The sequence below is a fragment of the Chrysochloris asiatica genome, unplaced genomic scaffold, assembly GCF_000296735.1.
Source record: "Chrysochloris asiatica unplaced genomic scaffold, ChrAsi1.0 scaffold00083, whole genome shotgun sequence".
In the NCBI taxonomy this organism is placed as follows: Eukaryota; Metazoa; Chordata; class Mammalia; order Afrosoricida; family Chrysochloridae; genus Chrysochloris; species Chrysochloris asiatica.
The window spans coordinates 6,192,893-6,216,016 of NW_006408601.1; the positions used below are offsets into that span (position 1 = coordinate 6,192,893).

The 23,124-nt window shown below is 37.3% G+C and overlaps 1 protein-coding gene across 5 annotated transcripts in view; it reads right to left on the bottom strand.

The window, feature by feature from the left end:
• The window catches only part of SOX6 (SRY (sex determining region Y)-box 6), a 691,777-nt gene that overhangs the window by 250,170 nt on the left and 418,483 nt on the right, over nt 1-23,124 (bottom strand). For all 5 annotated transcript variants that reach the window (XM_006865785.1, XM_006865784.1, XM_006865786.1 and 2 more), the window contains 2 exons: nt 19,579-19,751; nt 15,570-15,638 (listed from right to left, as the gene is read on the bottom strand). In XM_006865785.1, coding sequence (XP_006865847.1) covers nt 15,570-15,638; nt 19,579-19,751 — 242 coding nt within the window. The remainder of the gene's footprint in view (nt 1-15,569; nt 15,639-19,578; nt 19,752-23,124) is intronic.

The window sequence follows — 23,124 nt, forward strand, 5'->3', positions numbered from 1 at the left end:
AGCGGAATATCCCCAAACACTGTCAGTATAAATGAAGAGGCAGTATCGGTTTCTCTCCAGATGTCTTTCCTACACCTTATGGTTAATACTTGTTGTTAAATACTACCCAGTCATTGCCACCCAATATATGGTTTCTGAGGAGCAGCTGGTGAGTTTGAACCACCGATCTCATTGTTTGCAATCCAGTGCTTATCCTGTAGCACCACACTAGTGGTCCAAGGTTAATATTTGTTGTTGTTAATACTTCGTGTTAAGACTCATAGCTACCCTGTATAGTGTGTCCTTGCATTCAAGCTAACCTAGTGGTCCAGGGCTTTATCCTAGAGCATCATTAGAACACTCACTTTGTGAATTGCCGGGACCCCTCAACTACATCTTGAGTTTGTTTTCAGTTCTGTCGTTGCCTCAGCTGCCTTTTATACCTACATTCAGGAATTTGTTGCTGAGTGCCGTCTTGTCGCTTCTGACTCATAGAGCCCCGTACAGTACACAGTTTCTGAAGTTTTTAAAAATCTTTTTGTTAGCGAAAGCCTCAAATCTTTCTCCCGTGGAATCATTGGCAGCCTTGAACCGCAAACCATGTGGTTCACAGTTCAGTGCTTATCGCATTGAGCCACCACACCCCATTATAGGAAGCAGCCCTGGGAAAACTGGAATGAAGAAAGCACTGAGTGGGACAGACATGTTGTCCTATTTTAAATAAATACATTTTGTCCTTTGGGAAGCACGACATCAACATGTTCTTTCAGAGTGGAAATAAAAACTACTACTTAACAGCCACCAAAATACCCTTCACATATTCTAATTTCCCAAGAAAATGTAGTGTTCTTCAAACAGTCTTATGGATAAAAGACAACTCACTTTGGAATCTCTGCATCACCCTATGCCATTCTCCATGTGGGGGGAAGGGCGGAGAGAAAATTAATATTTGCCCATAATTATTAAAATAAGCATGTCATTTAATAGTAAAATGTTGTTTAATCTGACTGTGTTGCAGGCTTTTGAAATGTTCATCTTTACATAGAAACACTGGGAGTTCCAGGACTGACCGCTTAAATCCCCTGGATGCTGTGAACCCCCAAATAATAAGAAGTTGGTAGCAGAAGGTACTTTACTCTGCTCAAAGGGGAAGAAAAGGCAGATCCGGCTCGGATAAGTAAAACCAGACCTACCCAGTGGTTATAGAGTACTGCCCCACAATTAATTGGGAACCTAAACATTTCAAGAAGGCCAGCTGACAGTAGTTTCTCAAGAAGCGTAGGTTTCACTCATCTCCTCGGGTATTAATCAGATGTACTACTGGCACAAATGCTTTGTGCAAACAGATAACTGTACTCATGCACGCGTCTCAGTATAAAAGAAAATGAAAGTCTGAGAAAAACTGGTAAATAGTAACGTGCCAGGCTCTTAGATTCATGATTAAGTATCATTCCCCAATGATTTATCATTTTCAAATAGTAAATTCTTTTTTTTACTTTTAAGCCACAAATCACATTCTACAGGCCTTAGCAGATGCAGATGTCCAAATGTGGTAGCACAACAAAATTAACTAAATAACCATTGAAAAAATAGAACAGTTTACTTAGTTTAAAAAATGACATTAAGGTAAAATGCTTAATAAGAACATGGATTTGCTTAAATGAAACATTACTTGGTTCTGGTTTTGATTCATCCCTACAGCCCCGAAAGATATTGGTATTTTAGAATTTTACTCTATTTACTTCAAACAAAATGGGAGGAAATTAGAAAAGTCATATTAAGTTCTACTACACATCAGAAATGAAATTCTCTGGTTGGTTTTTTTTTTTGGTTTTTTTATCTCACGACTTAATAAATTGCAGTTGTAAATTTTATTGAGACTAGAAGGTGAAAATTAACAAGTTGAGAAATGGCCAAAAGAATATTCACATTAATATTACCCTTCAAGCAGGAAACCCCCTTATAGGAAACCTGACCAAGAAAAGTTTCTCCTTCATAGTTTAATTGTTTTCAGGCAGTCTGAACCACACGCAGCACCGCCCCCACAGTTAGGCAAAATCCTAGACATTTAACATACTTCTTATCCCAAGAAACTATAACATTTGGGTTGAAAACAAGAGAGAGTAAGAAAAGGTGTTATATACTATATATGCCACTGACATAATACTTCAATAAGGTATGTTGTAATTTCCTGAAATTAATAATTTAGCAAAGCTACGAGGATTTTTCCTCCCCAAATCATAATACTTTGCTTTTAGTCTGAAAATTAAGTTTATGTCACCTTTTCCATTCGATAGTGCTAGGAGTTTCTCATTGACTGTAGCACTGTATTTGCTGTGACCTGAAAGCAGGCATTTACAAGCCCTCCTCCTAAACGTATTTTTCTAAAAATGCCCCATAACTATCATTTTATGGGGCAGGCATTAAAAGCCATCACAACACTCACAAAGGAAACATGAATTTGATCTCATAATTCAAAACCTTTCGATGGTTTCAAATGCATACATTCTTCCTAAGAGGATACGGCTTATGCTGAGGCTGAACTTGACATTTGCCTTCAAGCTCTGTAGGCAAGAAGACTACCTACTGTTCTTGCTTTACTAAGGACCAGAGTCAGTTCCCATTATCTAGAATCCCAGGAGGTCAGAACTTTAGCAATAAGCTTGAACAATAATCCTTGTTTGAAATATATGGAAAATGAGGACCAAAGCAAAAGAGTGATTCTTTAGAGCTCATTTAGCTGCTAGCAGAACGAAGATTAGGCACCACACTTTCTGAGTCTGTCTACACTTCTTTTGCCACCCTGTGCTGCTCTAATAGTATTTTGTTTCTTTCCCCAAGCTGGGGATGAGTACGTTCCACAGAAGGCAAAGGAACAAGAAAACACACAATCTTTATTTTTTTCTAAGTTCTGAGAGTAGATCAGTAACCATCCCTGTGTCTTTCCTTACTGTTAGCCTGAAATCATGGTCACCCTAAGTCAAAGAGAACATACTACTATATAAGTCCATGGAGTTAAGTGATTATCCAGGCAAAATTGATTAAGAAAATGAGCAAGAGTTGGAAGCAGGTACAGATAGCCATGAAACAGACTGAAAATATATACGACTGAATATTTCTTCAGTTCTCTGAAGATGGTTTTTTTTTTTTTTTTTATTAACTGGATGCTCTTCTCAGGGGTGGGGAACCTTATTATTTGCCAAAATTTATAACATCTTTCGTGGGTCATACAAAATCATCAACATAAAATGTAGCCTGCTATATTTATTTGGTCAAACATTTGATTAATTCACCCCTAATATAATGGCTGCTAGCCTCAGGGTCAGCAGTTTGAAACTACCAGCTGTTCCATGGGAAAAAGATGAGGCTTTCTGCTCCTGTAAAGACTTACAGCCTCGGAAAAGCTGCACAGGGTCGCTATGTGTCAGAACCGACCCCACAGTACATAACAACAACAACAACAACAACATAATGTCTGGAGTCCTGGTGTGGCGCTGTGGGCTAATGCATCAGACTACAAAGTCGCGTGAACTGCAAGGTTGGTGGTTCAAGCTCACCAGCTGCTCCTTGGAAACCCTATTCAGGGTGGCTATGGGTGGGAATAGACTCAACAGTGCTTAACAATAACAACAATATAATGGACAGGATTGCAGTTGCCTTGGCAAGGCTAGACCAAATGACTTTATGGGCTTTATATGGCCTGTGGGCTGGACATTCCCCACCCCTGTTCTATCTGTTGTTGTTGTTGTTGTTAAGTGCCACTGAGTAGGTTCTGACTCATAGTAACCCTATGCACAACAGAATGAAACACTGCTTGGTTCTCTGCCATTCTTACAATTGCTATTATGTTTGATCTTTATCTAGGGACCTGGAAATCAGTATGGCAGTTAAGTCATAAGATTTGGTGATTATAATTCATACCAAGGCTGATCTCAAGATCACAGGATTGATTTCTACTCCTGTTTTGTCTCTGCATTGTTTTAAAGTAGATTTTTCAAAAAGTCAATTGTAAAAGCAATGCATTTTCTTTCAGTGACATTTTTATACAACTAAGATCACATTAAGGAGCTCTGGTAGTGTAGTGGCTACGAATCAGGCTGCTAACCTCAAGGCTGACAGTTCGAAACTACCAGCTGTTTGCGGCAGGAAGATGAGGCTTTCTGCTCCCAATAAGATTTTCAGCCTAGGGAACCCTGTGCAGGGTCACTATGAGTCAGAACCGACTCCACGGTACATAACAACGACAACAACACATTGTAATTACTTCACTCTTGTTTTCACCTGTTATATTGTCAGCATTATCTCAAATCTTTCTAAATTATTTACAAACATATTTTTAAAGTTCCATATCAGTCTATTCCATAAGTATTGCATAATTAATTTAGAATTCTCTTATGATTGAAAGTCAGGTTTTTAATGTATATTTGAAATTGCTTAATTAACTTCCTTTTTTTCTTATACAAAGGTAATATATGCCAGCAAATGAAAACATACTCTGTAGGATAAGCTCTGGACTGCTAACCACATGTTCCGTGGTTCAAACCCACCAGCTCCTTCTTGGAAACCCTGTACCAGTTCACCATGAGGCAGAACCGATGCTAGACACTTGAAAAAGAAGAAGAAGAAAACAAAACAAAACGAAACAAAAATCTGCAGTTGGAAAAAAAGTTGTCTTCGGCAGACCATTCTTGACACCTTGATGCATATGTTGTTATTGTTAAGTGTGGAGTCAGTGCCAACTCATATGGACCCTGGAGTCCTGGTGTGGTGCTGTAGGATAAAGCACTGGACCTCAAGGTTGGTTTGAACCACAAATTGTGAAGTTCAAACTGACTAGCTGCTCCTTGGAATCACTATACCAGGGAGCTGTGAGTCGGAACCTACTCAATTGCGCTTAATAACATAGTGTTTCCAAGTAGCAGCTGCTGGGTTTGACCTTCTGAACTGGTGGTTAGCAGTCCAGTGATTATCCTACAGTGTCACACTGGTCTCCACAGGGACCTGGCCCTTCTGAGAAGTAAAGCTACTTCACTGATAAAGTGACCAAAGTCCTTTTTCCAGACTATAGACTATGTGAAATCTCCCTCCCATACAGGATGCCCAGAAGTTCCAAAGGTATATGAGGAAGTTTCAAAAGGTTCATAGAAAAAAAATGCATCATCTTTTACTTCCATACTTCCATGAACTTTTGAAACCTCCTCATATATCCTTGAAGCCCCCTCATATATTAATGAAGCCCCTCATACTTCCACCCTAAAACAGAGTTAATGAGAGGACCCTGTCAGAAACTAGTGGAGTTTATGATCAGAAAGTTTAACAGGAATGCAGTTGTTTTATGGATGCTAACTCTAAAAATACAACTTAATGTTTCAGTGTTCTTGATTTTCACCCTTGCATCATAGATACTCCAGATATAACCTGGAATTTCCCTAATAGGTAACCACACGTTTGCTGTATTATTGTTTGTCTGACATGGACTATCTGCTCTTCTAAGAAACTAATAATGAATGCTACTAGCTCACTTTTACCCGACTCTCTGGGCGTTTGCAGAGAATTTCAAGTCACTTAAGTCCTAGTGTGGCTCTGTAGGCTAAACATCCAGCAACAAGGTCCGTTTGAACCATAAGATCCGAGGTTCAAATTCACCAGCTGCTCCTTGGAAACGCTATACATACTCTCTATGAGTCAAAACGGACTTGACAGCACATTAAAACAACAATGGTGGCTCCGCTCCATCTTGCTTTCCAACAAAAGATCTAGCTACCTGAGTTTGCGCAAAGCATTACAACGTATTACATAGCGTGGCAGAGAGAAACACATGGAACTATAGTTTTTCTTTTTAAATCTCTACTACGCATCCCTAAGGAAACAGCCTGTCTATGGGCACTACATAGTCCACCTCTCTTTCTTTTGCTGCCCAGCTCATTCTTCTACCCCTTATAACCCAGGTTGATTCTTTCAAACCTAGTAGGTTCCAGATGCCAAAATGGTTATCTAAGAGCTCGCATGACATGCAGTTCTCAATGAAGTAAAAAAGTCAGGAGAAAATTTTCAGAGGCATTTAGAAAAAGCATACTACAACAAATAAATAGCTGAACCAAGCTGGAGACCCTTCCACTCCTTGAAGTTTCAGCTTCCTAATAACTTCCTTGGGTTCCATCCAGTCATACTAATCCTAACGTGCCTGGTATTTAGCACATTCACAAATAACTTCTGCTCCATGCACTTAAGGAAACACCAACCTAGGACTTAAATCTTTTACTGAATGAAAGTACACATGGGATGTTTTTCTACTGTTTTTTTAATGGAACAAAAGTTAATAGGTCATCATTTGAAACTGAAATCAGTTTTCTCATTTTTTCCCCTGTTTTCCTATATATAATAGAACTCAAGAGTATGTACGTAGAAACCAACATGGAGTGCCCGGAAAATGAACAATGTTGTTAAGGTACAAACTAGGCCTAGCCTGTTGGAGCTCCTTAGATTTGTTTGCCCACCTTGTCAACATGTTAGAACAGCAAGAGTCCTGTGTAAATGTACCAATCTTACCCACGGCACAAAATCCATCTGAAGTCATTTAAGAGAAACAAATTCCTCTTTTGAAATGTATTTGTAACAAATGTCATGATGATGACCTGGATGGGAATGGATTCTACCCTTTATTCTGATCTGGGAACCCCTTACTTTTCACTGTTTAATGTTACAACTTTAACTACTTTCTTAATGGACTGGGTGATGAATACAATGAATTCAGTGTTCACACTGACAGATTACACCTTTTGAATTATTCATTTTCTTTTATTTTGAACAAGTGAAAATATCCAACTCTAATATTAATAACTGAGTGGGAGTTACCATATGTGAATTAACAATGGTTATGTCAGCATATCAGTTTGGAATTTAACAGATACTTCCCTGTGTTCTATCAAGTGTCACACAGTATATCAATTTTTATTTCCCATCTCTCAAGTCTGGTATGCATACTGTTTAGCTTCTTAAATTCAAAGTATAGACATAATTCACAAAAGCTAGGCACATGCTTGACTTACAGGAGATGGCATACAAAAGATTTATAGGAACAACTTTATTTGAAACAAGAAGGACTTTTGCATTTTGTGCTTTACAACACGTAACTTCATCTGTGTGTGTGTTTAAAAGGCCATGAAACAAATTGGAAAGGCTCATTTACTATCTCTGTAGCTTCACAAGCACTATTGATCTAATAGTAAAGCCCATTTTAGTACGAAAGGTGAGAATGTGACCCTGTTTTTCCAGGAAGGATAAAAAATGCCGTTTTCCTTTGGATAAAATACAGAAAGCTCTGTCCAATTCTCAGTTTACCCCTTTCTGTGTGTTTGGTAAACTTTACTCTTCTCTCCCTGTCATTAGAAATTGTCTTCATTTGACAGCAAGAGAAAATTGCTGTTCTTTCTTTTCCACTAGATTATCAAGATGATAATAATCGATAATAGTGCATACACACTATATTCATAAATCCTTAATTCAGGGTCCCTAGATATGCATGCTTAAATTGGTATAAACATACTTACAGATGAACATACAAAATAGGTACCTATACATATTACACATTTCTCAGTAGGAATCAAGTCATGGCACACAACAACCTGTACCTCCATTAAAAAAAAAAAAATCCCCAAAAACCAAGCCTACTGCTATAAGGGAGAGAGTTGGCTCCATATGATAAGCACTGTAAGTACTGGACTGAAAACCACAAGGTCCAAGGTTGGAGCCCATCAGCCGCTCTGTGAGAGAACGATGAGGCTGTCTGCTCCCGTGAAGATTTAAAACCTCAGAAACTCTGTAACAAGTCACTACGATTTAGAACTAACTCCATTGTTGTTGTTGTTAAGTGCCGTCGAGTCGGTTCCGACCCATAGCGACCCTGTACGGGGTTTCTGAGGGTGTAAATCTTTACAGGAGTAGAAAGCCTCATCTTTCTCCCGCAGAGCAGCTGGTAGTTTCGAACCACTGACCTTAAGGTTCGCAGCCTGATTCGTAACCACTACGCTACCAGAGCTCCTTTAGGGACTTCGAAATTATTTCTACACAGTGATAGTGGGTGGGTACTATACACTGAGCTCTTATTAGGAACTTTATAAAGATTATTTCTAATGTCATAATTTATATGACGTAATAATATGATCCATTTTTGAGGATTTAGAAAACATAGGCTCGAAGTAACTTGGCTCATAGCTGCTCAACAGCAACAGGGATGGCACTGCTGATAGTACTGGAATCAGACTGAAACCCTGATTCATTTATTTACAATGTGTGTCCTGGCGCCACAAAATTTTAAGTTAGGTACATTCTAAGACAACACAACTTAATTCTCTATAACTTGGACTTACATGTGGAAATCTAGCTTTAAAGTGCATTTGTTGTTGTTAAAATGCTGTTGAGTCCATTCTGGCTTACAACAAGTCTATATAGGGTTTCCAAGGAGCAGTTGGTGGGTTTGAACCGCCAATCTTGTGGTCAGCCATCCAGAACTTACTGTAAAGTTCCACACCAGAACTCTAGAAGTACATTTAGAGTCATTCATTTCTTGTACCATCAACATGTAGTCAATTTCATGCAGTAAGTAAAAAAAGAAAAAGAAAAAACCCTCCCAAAATGACAGGTTTATTCCAAAATTCACCCTGTTTAGTTCAAGTAAAAAAGCATCTGAAAACTTATGAAAGTACTATCTTATGACAAACCAGGCTTCATTTTTATTCTAAATAACTTCTACCTGATGCACAAATCTCATAGTATCAACACTAGAAGATGTTCTCAAGTCTAACAATCTGTGAGCGTGGCAGAGGGTAGAGGGGAATATTGAATCTGTCCAAGTGTAATGCCCTTTTAAGGGTTTCTCAAATTTTATCATTAAAGAACAGCCTTCAGGATTTTTGCTGTATTCAAGCATCCAGATATTATTTAATTAAGGTTTTTATTAAATTGACTTTTTTTTTTTTTTTTTTGCCTAAGTACATTTATTTCAAAAGGAAATTGGCTCTGTAGAATAAACACAAGTTTTTCATTGGCTCAGTAAGATGAACCACAGTTCAGCAGTTTGAACCCACCAGACACTCCAGGGAAAAAAGATGAGGTTTGCAGCTCCCCTAAAGATTTATGGCCTCAGAAACCCTATATAGGGTTGTTATGACTTGGAACTGACTTAGCAACACTTAACAACAACTACAAATAAAACTAAAATGTTGTTAAGTGCCATCGAGTTGGTGCCGACCCATAGCGACCCTGTACCGGGTTTCCGAGGCTGTAAATCTTTACGGGAGCAGAACGCCTCATCTTTCTCCCACAGAGCAGCTGGTAGTTTCGAACTGCTGACCTTAAGGTTCACAGCCCGATTCGTAACCACTATGCTACCAGAATAGCTGTCATAATAATAAGCATGAGAATAAAGACTTGGTCAAGGAAGCAGCTTTATTTAAATTCTGTTGCCTCCAAAGTTCAGACATTAAGATTCTGTACTCCCCTCCCAGCCTCCCACTCCTTCTAGCTCTGGCTGCTCTTTTCTCTCTTCCACTCCCTTCCTCTCTCCTACAGAGATTAGCAGCACCTGCTCAAATGGTACATTAGACTGCCACAAAACTGAGCCCTCAATGTAATCAGATAGATCAAGCAACAATAGCAAAAACCACTTTTTCCCGGTGAGAAGGATTCAAAGTTATGCCATGTCATGTGCCTGCATGGTACCTGATCAAGTGCCTGCCTCTGGTACCGCTCTGCCTCTGCAGAGGTAAGATACTCTTCCATCTTCATTCATGCTGGAAAGAACCAGAGACTGTGGTTTCCCTGAACTTTTTTGCATCATTTATTTGGGAGAGAGTTGGCGAGTTTGGTCTGAGAGATAAGTACAGGTAGGTAAAATCCATAAGAGAGGACCACATAGAAGGGGTTCAGGAAGCTGAAGGACAGTACATGAAACACATTGAGATTCACCAATCAGTAGTGTTGGTATAGTCGGCGGATTGAGAGCTTTGCCGCAGGGTTGCATTTGGAAAACAGGTAGTCTGCTGATGGATAATTCCACACAGTAGCTCATGCGGATCTGCTCAGGTGTCACTTCTTATTTCTAGTTCCACTCCAATTTTAACGAACAGTCTAGTGAGAATAACTAAGGCAGACTTCTTAAACCACAACATGAATTTTTATTTTCAGTTGCACGGCCCTTGCTATCCATGAATTATAAGCAGCGTTACCTATTCTTTAGAATCCAGAAACTTCATTATTAAAATGTTTGAAGCAGGCTATAGAGCATCTATCATTACTTTAAAAGTTAATTAGATTACAGAAAAGAAATAATTAGATTTGCATTTTTATCTTGGTTTTCAACTTCCAAAGAAGATCACAACAGCCTGCCTGTGGGCAATTAGAAACAGCATACAGCAGAAAAATAGAAAGAGGAGAGAGGGTCTGTTTTTCCTGGCTAATTCATGATTGAAGATAGAATTACAAAATATTTTAAGGGATTGCTGAAGCTGGAGGCTAATTCTAGACTTCTAAGCTTTGTTTATAACCTTCATTTCATTGCAAGAGAATATCAGCTACATGCACAGTGCCAAGTGAAGTTATCAGATCACTTTCAATGGGTTGATTTGGTCCTGTTCAGAAGCAACTGGAAAGAGATTCATTTCCTGATCAATAATACACAAAAGATGACTATTCTCTAGAGCCAAAACAGGAGCACCATAATTGCTTTTTGTTTATCAATGCTAAATACAATTACTGAAGAGATACGACCTCAGACAGAAAGACTGAGTGAGACTGGAAGTCTGCTCCTTCCTTACTCTTCTGTTGGCTGCTCCTGACATCTCCAAAAGACACTCAATAGAAGGTCCGGCTCTTAAAATTAGAGGTCAATTAGATACTTAATGATGAAGCATATCTTCAAATATATTTCTATTATTATTATCCCAGCAAAAAATTAATTAACCAGGTCATGCAGGTCATGAAGGCTAATGTGTAGAGTCATTATTTCTGATCTTTAGACAACTACTTCAAATAAAACGGTAGTCCTAATTCTGCTTGGCAGATGCCTGAAATGACCGTAGTTAATCACGTTGAAGGAAACAAAAGGCAAGGCTTACCTTAAAAGGTGAAACTACAACTCGAATTAATCTGCTTAATGGTTTTAAGAACAATTACTTCGTGCTTATATTAGTACCTATTCTGTTTACCAAGCAAGAGGAAAGGAGAGCACAACTTGAATAACGTTCTAGCAGGTGACAAACACCCAGAGAAACACACAGAATACACAAAATACACCGAAGAACACATAGGGATAAATTAATAAGAAAATTAGAAAATATTATATTATTTAAAAACAAAATAAAAGAACCTCATAGGAATAAAGTGAAGCTTCCATGAAGAAAAAGGCACTTGGTTTTGGGAAAAGTAAACAGCATGTAAATGATGCATTTATTAAATGAAGGGAGAGTAATGGACATTGTATATTAATCATTTTTAAATTTTAACAATTTCAAGTCACCCAAAAAGGTGTACATGTCTGCATTAACAGAATCATCGCCCTGATCCAGAAAGGCAAATGCCCAAGTAGGCGTCCATTCGTAAGGGACTATTTTCCAGTCAGTGATGTGAGCAGAGAACACCGCCTGCACAGCACACAATACAGACCACTTGAAAAACTCAAAAATTGGGATCTGAAGAGACATGAATAATTGGATAACACCATTCATGTCTGGAAAAAGTAAGTTTCTCACAGAGATATTTTAATGAGCTGATTTGTCTTGCAAAGACTAAGAGTTCTAGCTGAAAAAATGCCTTTGTTCTTATTGACATGCTATCGAAACCAAAAAGTGTAGTATATTGTGACAATGAAGACTATCTCTAGATTCAAAACTCATGGCATGGTCAAATGAAGTTAGATGAATGAATACAGAGATAAATCAGGATTTACAAAATATTTTTTGTTTTGCTTAGAATAGTTAGTCTTACATTTAATAGTTTTTCAAAATAATGTAAATATGATCTGTTTACAACTGTCCTAAGGGTTAAAATTGAATTATGTTTACAAGTTCATGAATAACACAAGCCAAAAAAATTGTTAGGATACTATAATATAATGTAAGGTGGATGAAGCTTACATATGCATGTGTCTTTAGCATTACAGCATAAGAGTCAACATTCCCAATTTTTAGGAACCCATATTTCATGATGTATTAAGCTTTGTACTTTCCATAAGATGAATACAAACTGCTATTTCTTTCCTCAAAATACAAAACTGTCTAACATCTTCTTTGATCCATGTTGGGAGAATTAGTTAATATATAATAATTAGTAGAATCTTTTCCCCAAAGCACAAACAGAAGGATTCGAATTCACTAACCAAACAGCCTTCCAAAATATTTGTTAATATTAAAGGATTTTAATAATCATTTTTCATTATTATCCTGCTGTTGCAAATTGTAAAAACGGACTCATCAAAGATACAAATACACTAGTTCATAAACCTATCCACCTAACATTTTAATTATAGCTTACATGGTCTTAGAAGTGTATCTTTCAAAATTTAGCTGTGAAACTTTTTATTAAAAGAAGAAACATAAATGTAAATGAACTTATTTTTATCTGTCCATATGCTAAGGGATTAAAAATAAAATAAGCATGAAAACTTCTATAATACTATCTTTATCCTATCCTTTCCTATCGCTAATGAAAACTGTTTTTCTGTTTGCTAAAACCACTCAGATCTTCATTCTAACAGGCCCAGATGTGTTTATGTGTAGTTCTTATAAAAGTTTAGAAGACACGCTTACATTTCTTTCTTTGAAATCTTGCAAATCCCTCAAAAACAGCACTAACTCAGAAGTCAGCATTCTAAAACAGAAGAACAATGCTGAATGTAACCATTATATTCATAGCCAATTGTCATGGCTTACTCTCCTTGACCATGTTAGCCAATAGGTTCTAGGACTCAAATTAACGATAAAAATGTCAATCTTGGTCTGATTAACTCTGCATTCATTAGCTTTAAGAAGTGAGGTCAAGTTTTGTTTTTATTTAACTTGGATTTTTCTTTTTTTCTTTTATCGTTTTGTGGTTTTGTTTTTTTTTTTCCTGTTTTGTTTTCAAACGTGAGAACGTTGTTTTTCCTGATAGAAGAATGTTTGAAGCATCCCTAAAATTACATAATTTGCTTGTAAAATATTAAAATTAGGTTAGCAGTACTATCTCTTATAAATTTGATTACATCTATGACTTTTCAAAAACTATATTTGAGACTATCGTTAACCCATGCCCCCTTCCAAAAGAGTAACTTAAAGAGTCTGAATATCAAATACCTGTTTGGCTTCTTGTTAGAAATGAATATGTTTTATGTAAAGAATGCTTTTCAATATTTGAAAAATTCTTTGAATGGTCTCATAACAATAAGACAAAAACTACCAAAATATATAGTTAAGTAGTAGCTCAGGATACAATGAACTGTAATTTTGGTCTTACTATTTCTTGTTATTTTTTAAATATGAATTCCTGTTACAAAGAGTTCTTTATTTCTACAATGAATGTAACATTGACACATTGAATCCCTCTCTCCTTTTATATATTATGCTGCTGAATTAAAATGCTGATAGCTTCATTCATTTTCAATTTTTAAATGACAAACATCCATACTTTTTTTTAAACAAACTTAAAAAGTTTGAAAATAAAGTGTTCCTATTTTTCAAACAGAACATTCCAATGACTATTATTTTAAGATCATGTTCTATTTTAAGAACAGAAGACTACAATTTCATGTAGTTAAATTACAACTATACTATGAAATTAGATATAATCATTAATCATTAGTAATATTTCATAAAAATACTCTAAACTGATTTGGTTGCCTTTCATCTGAGTTCTTCAGTACCCAGGCAAATATCAATTATGATAGCCAGTCAATATGAATAATACTGGACCATGAAGTGAAATATATTAGAAATAAATAAAGAATAAAGAGGCCTTAAAAACAAAAAGAAGCAACTGATATGGAAACATTTCAGAAAACTCCTTCTATCCATGCTTCACAAATAGGAAAAGCAGAACTAAATAATCAGGTTATTTAACACCTACTAAGTTCTTAAAGAGAGATCTAGAGAAAACTATAGGAAGCCACAGGCTAAAAATCGTGACTTAGCAGTAGGAGGCCCACTGAAAATTCTAACAAGGGCAAAACAAGAGAACACCTGGACAGTTATTTAATTAAGGATCTCAGCATGGATCATAAAAGAGATATCTGGATGAATAATTATTCCAAGATTTCAAAAGACTGACAGTCAGAAATATCAGAGCATTTCATTTCTTTATTGGGACATTTCTTTTGAGACATATAGACTTAGTATAGTATATAGAATCAGAACTAATAAAGCACCATCTAAAACCTCCTAGTAAAGAGACAGTAGGAAAAAATTCCAAATTAGGTTTATTTATTTCTTCAGGACTCAAATCTGTAAGTATTTAAAAGGCTGTGGCTACTACCTGAAAGACTATGTCGTGTGATTAACAAAATGAAGCAAGGAACTAAGTTTTCATCAAAAAGAAGATTAGTGTAAGTATGCTTTTATGTTACTGATTTAAGAAATAAACACAGGAAGTTCTGATTGTTTCCATGAACTTTTTTGAAGTTCCCTCGTGTAATTGAGAATGTGTTGTTCCTACTAGGCTGAATCAGAGATCCCAGCAGGTTAGAAAATATCCACAGCAACCAAGGGAAACAAGAGTCTCTGGTGAAGTGCATATAGTTCTGGGATCTTTATACCTGAGGAGTAATCACCAGACAATCAGTTCCTGATTTGAAGACCTTCTGGAAGTCACAAACCTATGCTCCCATTCAGAAATGGAGACTACTTTCACCTTAACTATCTCAAATAGCCATTCATTGAAATAATCATAGCATTTAAAAAAAAAAAAAAAAAAAGGCAGAAACCATACCATTACTGTCCCTTCCCATATTTCTGTTTTTGTGATCTATCCCTTGCTGCGTACCTGACCACAAGTAGGTTAAATCATATTAAAATATTCATTATAATGTTTTTCTTCCTATCTAGATTGTACTCTCCTTGAAGACAGTCTGCTGTTCACTAATCTTTATATTAGCCTCAGCACCTAGCGGCAGGAATGCAGTTAATAATTGGTACAGAATAAATCAAGTATTTCCAGACTTTTCCCAAGTCATAAAATTCTTCTCATTATTGGCCCAATCAGACCGCCCTAAGTAAAAGTAAGCTCCTCTCCCTAATATTATTTGATGGTAAAATGCAAAGCAAAGAATGGGCTGTGACTATAAAAACAGTATCCGTACGCTACCCTGGAAACAATTAGGTTTCCATTAGTGTGTTTTAAGCAAATGGCAGAAGGCATGACAGATAAAATTTATTCTGCTTATGCACAAGAGAAGAATGCTTAGACCACTGTCTAGTCAAGTTTCCTATTTCTTATTTATACAATTGTGTACATGCGATTGGTACTGTTTATAAGACAAGGATGCATTGGCAGCATTTTAAATTCCATTTTCAAGGAGGAAAGTACGTACGTATAATCAGATGAGAGTAATAAAATACACTGACCTGGATCTGTTGCTGCAGGACATTAATTTTGTGCTGCTGTTGCAGAAGTTGCTGCTGTTGTCTTGCGATCTATCAGAAATAAAGTTTCATTAAGTTAAAATGAAATGCACATACCTTTGCCATTACCTCAGGTATCTCTCTTGGTATTATAAGAATGCTGTACTGTACCTCTATGGGAAAGAGATCCTATAAAATGTGAAAAGCAGGTACAGAAAGTTGGAGAAAAGAAACATTTTCAACCAGGTGCCATAACTCTGCTTGCTCGTAAATCTATATCTGGGGGTAAAAACAACCACTTGAATTGTATCTGGGAGCAGTGCACTTCTGCCTATACTGGTCATCTGGAAAGAAAGGGAATTTGGAAATCTGATCTTTGGGAAATGAATACAGGAAAACTCCAGATAAATTTTCTTAAAATGCTTAACTTATATGTAAAGACAGGAAAAATAGTCTTTGTATGATATGTTCTACTTTTGTGAAGTCTTTTCTAATGTAAAACTTTTCAGAACTGATGCACTTACAAATATTATCAAAGAAGTAGAAAAAAACACACTAAAAAGTAATAATTTTTTAGCTTGTTTGCAATGTTGCATGTGATATATAAAGTATTATTGTTGTTGTTGTTTTAAAGTGCCTTCGAGTCGGTTCCGACCCATAGCGACCCTGTACAGGGTTTCCGAGGGTGTAAATCGTTACGGGAGTAGAAAGCCTCATCTTTCTTCCGCGGAGCGACTGGTAGTTTTGAACCACTGACTTTAAGGTTCACAGCCCGATTCGTAACCACTATGCTACCGGATCTCCTTTAAGAACATGCAAAACTATTATTTTTAATGCAAGTGAATTATAGTGTTGGAGAAGAATATTCAAAGTGTCATGAGCTGCCCGAAGAAAAAACAAATCTGACTTGGAAGACGAGCAGCCAGAATGCTCCTTAGGGGCCAGGATGGCAAGACTTTGTCTCTCATACTTTGGACATGTTATCAGGAGGGATCGGACCCTGAAGAAGGATGTCATGCTTGGGAAAGTGAAAGGTCAGTGAAAAGAGAAGGATTCCCAAAGAGATGGATTAGCACAGTGGCAGCAGCAATGGAAGCAATGTAACTACAATTGTGAGGAAGGCACAGAATCAGGCAGTGCTTTGCTCTGTTGTGCGTAGGGTCGCTGTGAGTCAGAACCAACTCAAAGGCATACAACAACAACAAAAACTGTAATCTAACAGTTATCCGTATCCCTTCTTGAGGAAAATGCATTTTGTTAATAAATGTAATACATCTAATTTTACAAAATTAATACATACAAGGATCCATATACAAGTTTTATATTCCTTTGTTTCACCCACCAATCAAATTCAACATCTTAGTGGGTCATCTGGTCTTTAAGAAGAAATATTCATCCCTTGTCATGACAAATCCTATTGAGAGACCAATTGGCCTCTCAGGAGCACAAACAACTTCCTTGTATTAATAGTGTTTACTATGAAGTTTAACATAATGGTGTTTACTGTGAGTCCCGGTGTGGCACTGTGAGTTAATGCACTGGATTTCAAAGTCGCTCTGAACCACAAGGTTAGTGGTTCAAGCTCACCAGCTCCTCCTCAGAAACCCTATACAGAGTTGCTATGGGTCAGAACCTACTCAATGGCATTTAACAACAACAACTATGAAGTAGGAGTCCTGGTGTGGTGCTGTAGAATAAGCACTGAACTGTAACCTCAAGGGCAACTGTTCAAACCCACCAGTCACTCCTTGGAAACCCTATACCAGGTTGCTATGAGTCTGAACCGAATTGACGGCCCACAACAACAAGAATAGCACATGGAGTGTAATTCTAGCAGTAGGCAACTTATTGTTCCCAAATCTGAACCGCTGCTACTCGAAGTCCAGAGGGAATGTTCCATAGTGAGAACACACTCTCTGCAGAGCTAGGAGGCCACAGAGAAAGTGGCCAGGGATCGCTTAGAAGGATTTGGTGTCATGGAACAAACAGTATGAGCAAGAACGATTATCCTTTCTTACTATGTTTTCTTAGTTACAAAAGACTTAATAGTCTAGAATGGGCAGTGTTCAAAGCGGAAACGAGTGTGGCTCAGCCTCCAGCTGTACTTCTTGAGCCTCTTGGGTGCTGGAGGCCAGAGCAGGAGGAACCATTTAAAACACATTTCATTCAACATAAGATACCAACATGATGGTCTGCGCCCGTGGTTTTCTGGTGGAGACTGGCTCGTACTGGAAATCATGATAAAACTGTCCTTAGGAAAGGCTACAGTTCAAGAAATGGCACCATTCTTCTCTCAAACTTTATAGGCAAAATGGAAGTAATATTTAATCAGGTTACAACAGCCCACTTTGCTTGCCACCATTCAAATCAGCAATGTACAACTCACTCTCCAGGTCTAGGTATGGCTGCTGGATCTTCTGAATATTTATTTCCTCTTAGCAGACCAGTGAAAAACCAAAAGGCATCTAATATTGATGGCCCCTCCTAAATGATAAAGTGCTACATAGAAATGCATCAAAACACCACAGTGCAATTACTATCATCCACTCTAGACGTATGGGTTTGACACAGTGAAGTATGGTACATAAGCACCATGTGGCTCAAATTCTGAATTTTATTTGCCAATCGGTTGAGCTACATGCTCGCTTCATTGAGCATGACAACCTAGTTTTAAGTGTCATTTAATTTTCATTTTGAAATATAATTACAAAGTGTTCACTGTAAGATATCACTCGTCTGCAAATGTGTCAAGATTAATTTGTGCTAGCTTATTCACAAGTGTCAATAGTTAATTACTGTGTCATCTCTAGGTGGCTAAATGACATTCTAACTTCTGATTTTTTACAGTGTTCCTTTATGTTATTTTCCATTAGGGGCTGAGTCCATATTCCTACATGTGGGCAAATATTCAAGCATATAAAATACCAGACGTCACAACTCATTAAAATCAACAGAGCATATATTGCTCTATATACCCCTATAAAATACATTTAACTGAAAAGATAATTCCAGTAATAATGTCAGATTCCTAAAAACTGCACATTAATTTGGGTTTGGCTGATCTAAGGCACCAGGGAATTATTGTTGTTAGATTAATGTACTCTTCTGAGACAAGAAGGGCAGTTGGCAAAATGATCTACTTTTAAAAAGGTATACTTTTAAATGGTGCTATTTTTTCCTTTTTTCTCACTTCTAAGTCAATCAAGTCTAATTCTTATAGGAAACATGTGCCGATTTGTTTTCAATCATTTACCTATGCTATAAATAGTGTGGCCATATAATTTATCATCCAAACCAAGACAACTTTTTAAAGTGGAAGTGGGGGTAGAGTAGGGGAAGAATTAATAATTACCCTAGAAAACAGGTATAAACCAGAGCTATTCTGGGAAAACTGAGCTGGATGGTCACCCTAGTTTTAAAGTTGGAGAAAACCATTGAACCAGAGAGCTGAAATACCTTCCACAGTGTTTCTAGATGAAGGAAGTGAAGTCCACGGAGACCTGTCTCTTTTCTGGATGAGCAAAGTAAGGCCGAGAGAGAAGTGACTTGTCCACGGTTAAATTACACTTGGACTGCTTTGGACATTTTTATGAGTAAGTACCCTGAGAAATTGAGCCCCGGTATGGTGCTATAGGATAAGCACTGGACTGATAACCACGAGGTCGACAGTTCAAACCCATCAGCCACTCTCAGAAACCCTATATGGGTTGGAACCAACTCGATGACACACAACAACCACCACCACCACCCCTGAAAAATGAACCAAATCCAAATGCTCTGAAACAATGTGTCATTCAGAACTGTCAGCTTAGTGTGATGTTTCTCTTTGTCCTCCCCATACACCCTCAGTATTCTTGAGAACCTCAGATTTCCAAAAGGCTTCTTTTTTTCTCCCTTTTTTTTTTTTTTAAAAAAAGGAAAGCGTACAACAAATAAGCCAATCAGTGCGATTACTCGCTGAGCTTGGCACATTCCACATCTCCAGTTGGTCAGCTCCTTTTGCCGGGCTCACCTGTTCTTGCTGTTGACGAGCAAGGTCCATTTGCTGCCGTTGTTTCTCAATTTGTGAGGCTGCCAGTTTTTTCTGTTCATCATGCGCTGCCAGGAGCTGCTCCCGTAAACTGATCAGCTGGGTAATCATGGTGGAGAGCTGCCGTTCTTTTTCTGCCAGGCTCTCAGGGGTACCTAAAATGAAAGCAGGAAAAGAGATCTCAAAAGTTTGAGGAAAGCCTGAGTGAACTGGAGAAAGACAGGCAGAATTTAGAAAGGGCTTGTCCTAAGACATTTGAAGACCTGAGACACATGGATGTCATTGGGAATGCAAGAACACCACTGAATACTTACCGTCATGGGATAGAAGCTAAGGCTACTCTCTGTCCATGCCAAGAACAAGTACTGTCACCAGTAAAATTCTCACTTACTCCGCCCTCTTGCCCTTACAAAAATCAAACAAACAAACAAGCAAAAAAACAAAACAGCTGACCTACTACATTCTGTTTTTAACCACACACTCTTTCCTCCTCCAAAGGTAATTTATTTTATAGTGACAAAGATTACAATTATGGATTGTATTAATAGTCTAATTGCTTCTATCCTCAGTGACTAGCACAATATCCAAGGCATAGTATTGTTGTTAAGTGCCATGGAGTCAGTTCCAACTCACAGCAACCCTGGTGGGTTTAGACCACCAACCTTGTGGTTAGCAGTCCAGTAGTGCTTACCCTACAGAACTATAGCAGGCGTAGTATAGGTGCTTAATAAATATTACTTAATGAAGTTTCTGGCAATTTCTATTAGGGAAAATTTTGCCCTAACAATTTTTTTTTTCTTTCCTGTTGTGCAAATATTTGTCTTTGAAGTTCAGAAGAAAGGAGTCGATCTCTTAGCCATAGAACAAGATCCAGCGAGAAAATAAAAACTTGTACAGGTAAGAAAGGATTGATTCTGGGGGTTTAGGGTTTTGTTTTGTTTTTTTCTTTTTTTCTATTAGGAGATCATTCGAAAGCTCCCAAGTTCATCCTTAAAGGCAACAATGTTTCTTGGAGGCTCCCTCACCCTTTTCTCATTTGTCATTCTTCAAAGGGAAAAAACACATTCGAGGTTGAAAAGGTTATGCATAAGGATATGCTGTTTAATGAATATGATGCCACTGAACACTTATGGTATGCACTAATGGTGCTGAACAGTCTTTTTATGGGCAAATTGCACAGCTCTCCTAAGTAAAGGGTACAGAATCCTTTTGTGAATCTAAATTAGAGCATTTTACTGCCGCATAAGATAAGAATTTCAACCCGCTGTATTTGAGCCACACAGGTTTCAAGATGAAGAAATGATCTATGATTTGCAAGCTTTTCAGAAAGATGCCACCAGCTGTCAAAGGGGACGAACATTGCTGATTGTTTGTGTTTGTGGAAGGGGAGACTTCCAACTTCCTACAAAAAACACCAAACAACACTCATTTTTCTAAGAAAGCACCAGAACAATCTGAGAAACATATTAATTAAAAGTGGTCCTCTTTTCTGAGTGGCCCCAAGGAGAAAAGGTGCCTTTATATAGGGTGCTTGGTAGTATATGACTCCCACAAGTGAAGACTGACATCAGTATAGAAGCTACCACATTTAGAACTAATTACATTGGGATTCTTAATGTTAACTCAGCTTTAAAAACAAAGCAAAACTACAGAAACCACTCAATATTTCGTAAAGAGCTAAAAGGTAGCCTAAAATTACCATTAAAAGAGAAAGAAAGTAAAATAATGTCAGAAAAAATGTATTCTACTGATAAGGGAACAAATACTGTCTAAAGGTTCGTGACCAACTGTTGTTTCTAGACACTGGAATGTTACTAAGAGAACATAGGTTCTAATTTCAACAGTAGGAATTTCAGCTCAGTAAAAAGTACAACTTCTCAATCTAGAAATGTAGTAAAACACAAAAGCAGGAACTTGAAGGGGATACTAAAATCTTTTCAAATGAAGGACAAGCTAGACTAATGTCCACATCAATATTACAATAATGAGAAGATACAAATCAAGAAAAAGTATGAAATTTATTTATATACGTATTTCACTCATTCATAATTCAATTAACATTTCTTGAATGGTAGCAACATTATTGCTATTACTGTTAGGTGCCTTCCAGTCCAGTTTTGACTCACAGTGACCGCATTTGACAGAGCAGAACTTCATCATAGAGGTTTCTAGACAATCATTATGGGAGAACATCGCCAGGTCTTTCTAGCACAGACCTGGCTGAGTGGGTTCGAGCCACTAACCCTAGTTAGCAGCTGAGTTGCTTAACCACTGCACACCAACACTCCTTGGTAACTTTATGTCGAGTACTACATTAAGAGCTAATGATATAATGGCAAGTAAAAGCACACACAGTCCCTACACACATGCAGTTTATAGTCCAAAGTGGGAGGGGACACATGAATCAAACTGTCACATACATACATGTAAAGCACATCTGATAAGAATTACAAAGACCTACTTTTGTATAGGTTCAATGTTGTGGGTAACATCTTTAAATGACTTCTTAACCTCCTGCTCAAAGTGATGTCAAGAAATCTATATATACACTGTGCTTCCAATGCTAATATTCATAGATATGAATAAATGTATAAGAATATCTGAATGTTTAGGATAAAACCATTTAACTGAAATCTTTTTTTAAAGTCATCATATTGAAAGAGTTTCATTGAAAACATTCAAGAACATCTCAAGTTTTTCATCGGACTGAAAAGGGTAGATTAAATATTAGGCTGCTGACCACAAGGTTGGCAGTTCAAATACACCAGCCGCTACTCAGGAGAAAGACAAGGCTTTCTAGTCCTGTGAAGATCTGCAGCCTCAGAAATCCTACAGAGCAAGTTCTACTCTGTTCTGTAGGGTAACTATGAGTCAAAATCAACTCAACAGCAGCGGAATGAGTAGCGGGTAGGTTCTCACTATGTTTTCCTTAAGCTTGAAGAGCATATAAATATTCTGGATAGATATGAATGGCTTAACAAGTGAAGTTAGAATGAAATGAATATTGTAGCAAATCTAAAGTTCCCCTGAATGGGTGAGTTATATTTATATAAAGTCATGTCGCCTGTAGGGGGCAAATTAAGGAGACATTAATTTACACCATAAAAATCGCTTACGTTCTCTAGCGGACTAATTTGTGTGTGTATGTGGTCATTTTCCTGTTATGTACCCATTGTATTATTCAGATATACTAGTTTAAAGCCAGGCATTTAAAAACTTATGGTGTTGGATTTTTGTTTTGATTAATCACTATAGCTTGGGCCACTGGAATGAAATAAATTCAAGTCTGAAAAATCACAATGACCAGCCACTCTTTAAATACAAGCAATTTCGTGTTTTTTGTTTTTTGTTTTTTAAAAAAAAAAGTTTAATTAAGCATGAAACTTTGCCACGGCAAAAAAACAAACAAACAAACAAAAAAAACTTACAAGTGCTAAAGTTGCTGAAACTGTATATGAACTATGGGGCATGGTGGGGCATACAAATATGGTTAAGTCATGTTAAGGAAAATAATAGACCATATAGAGT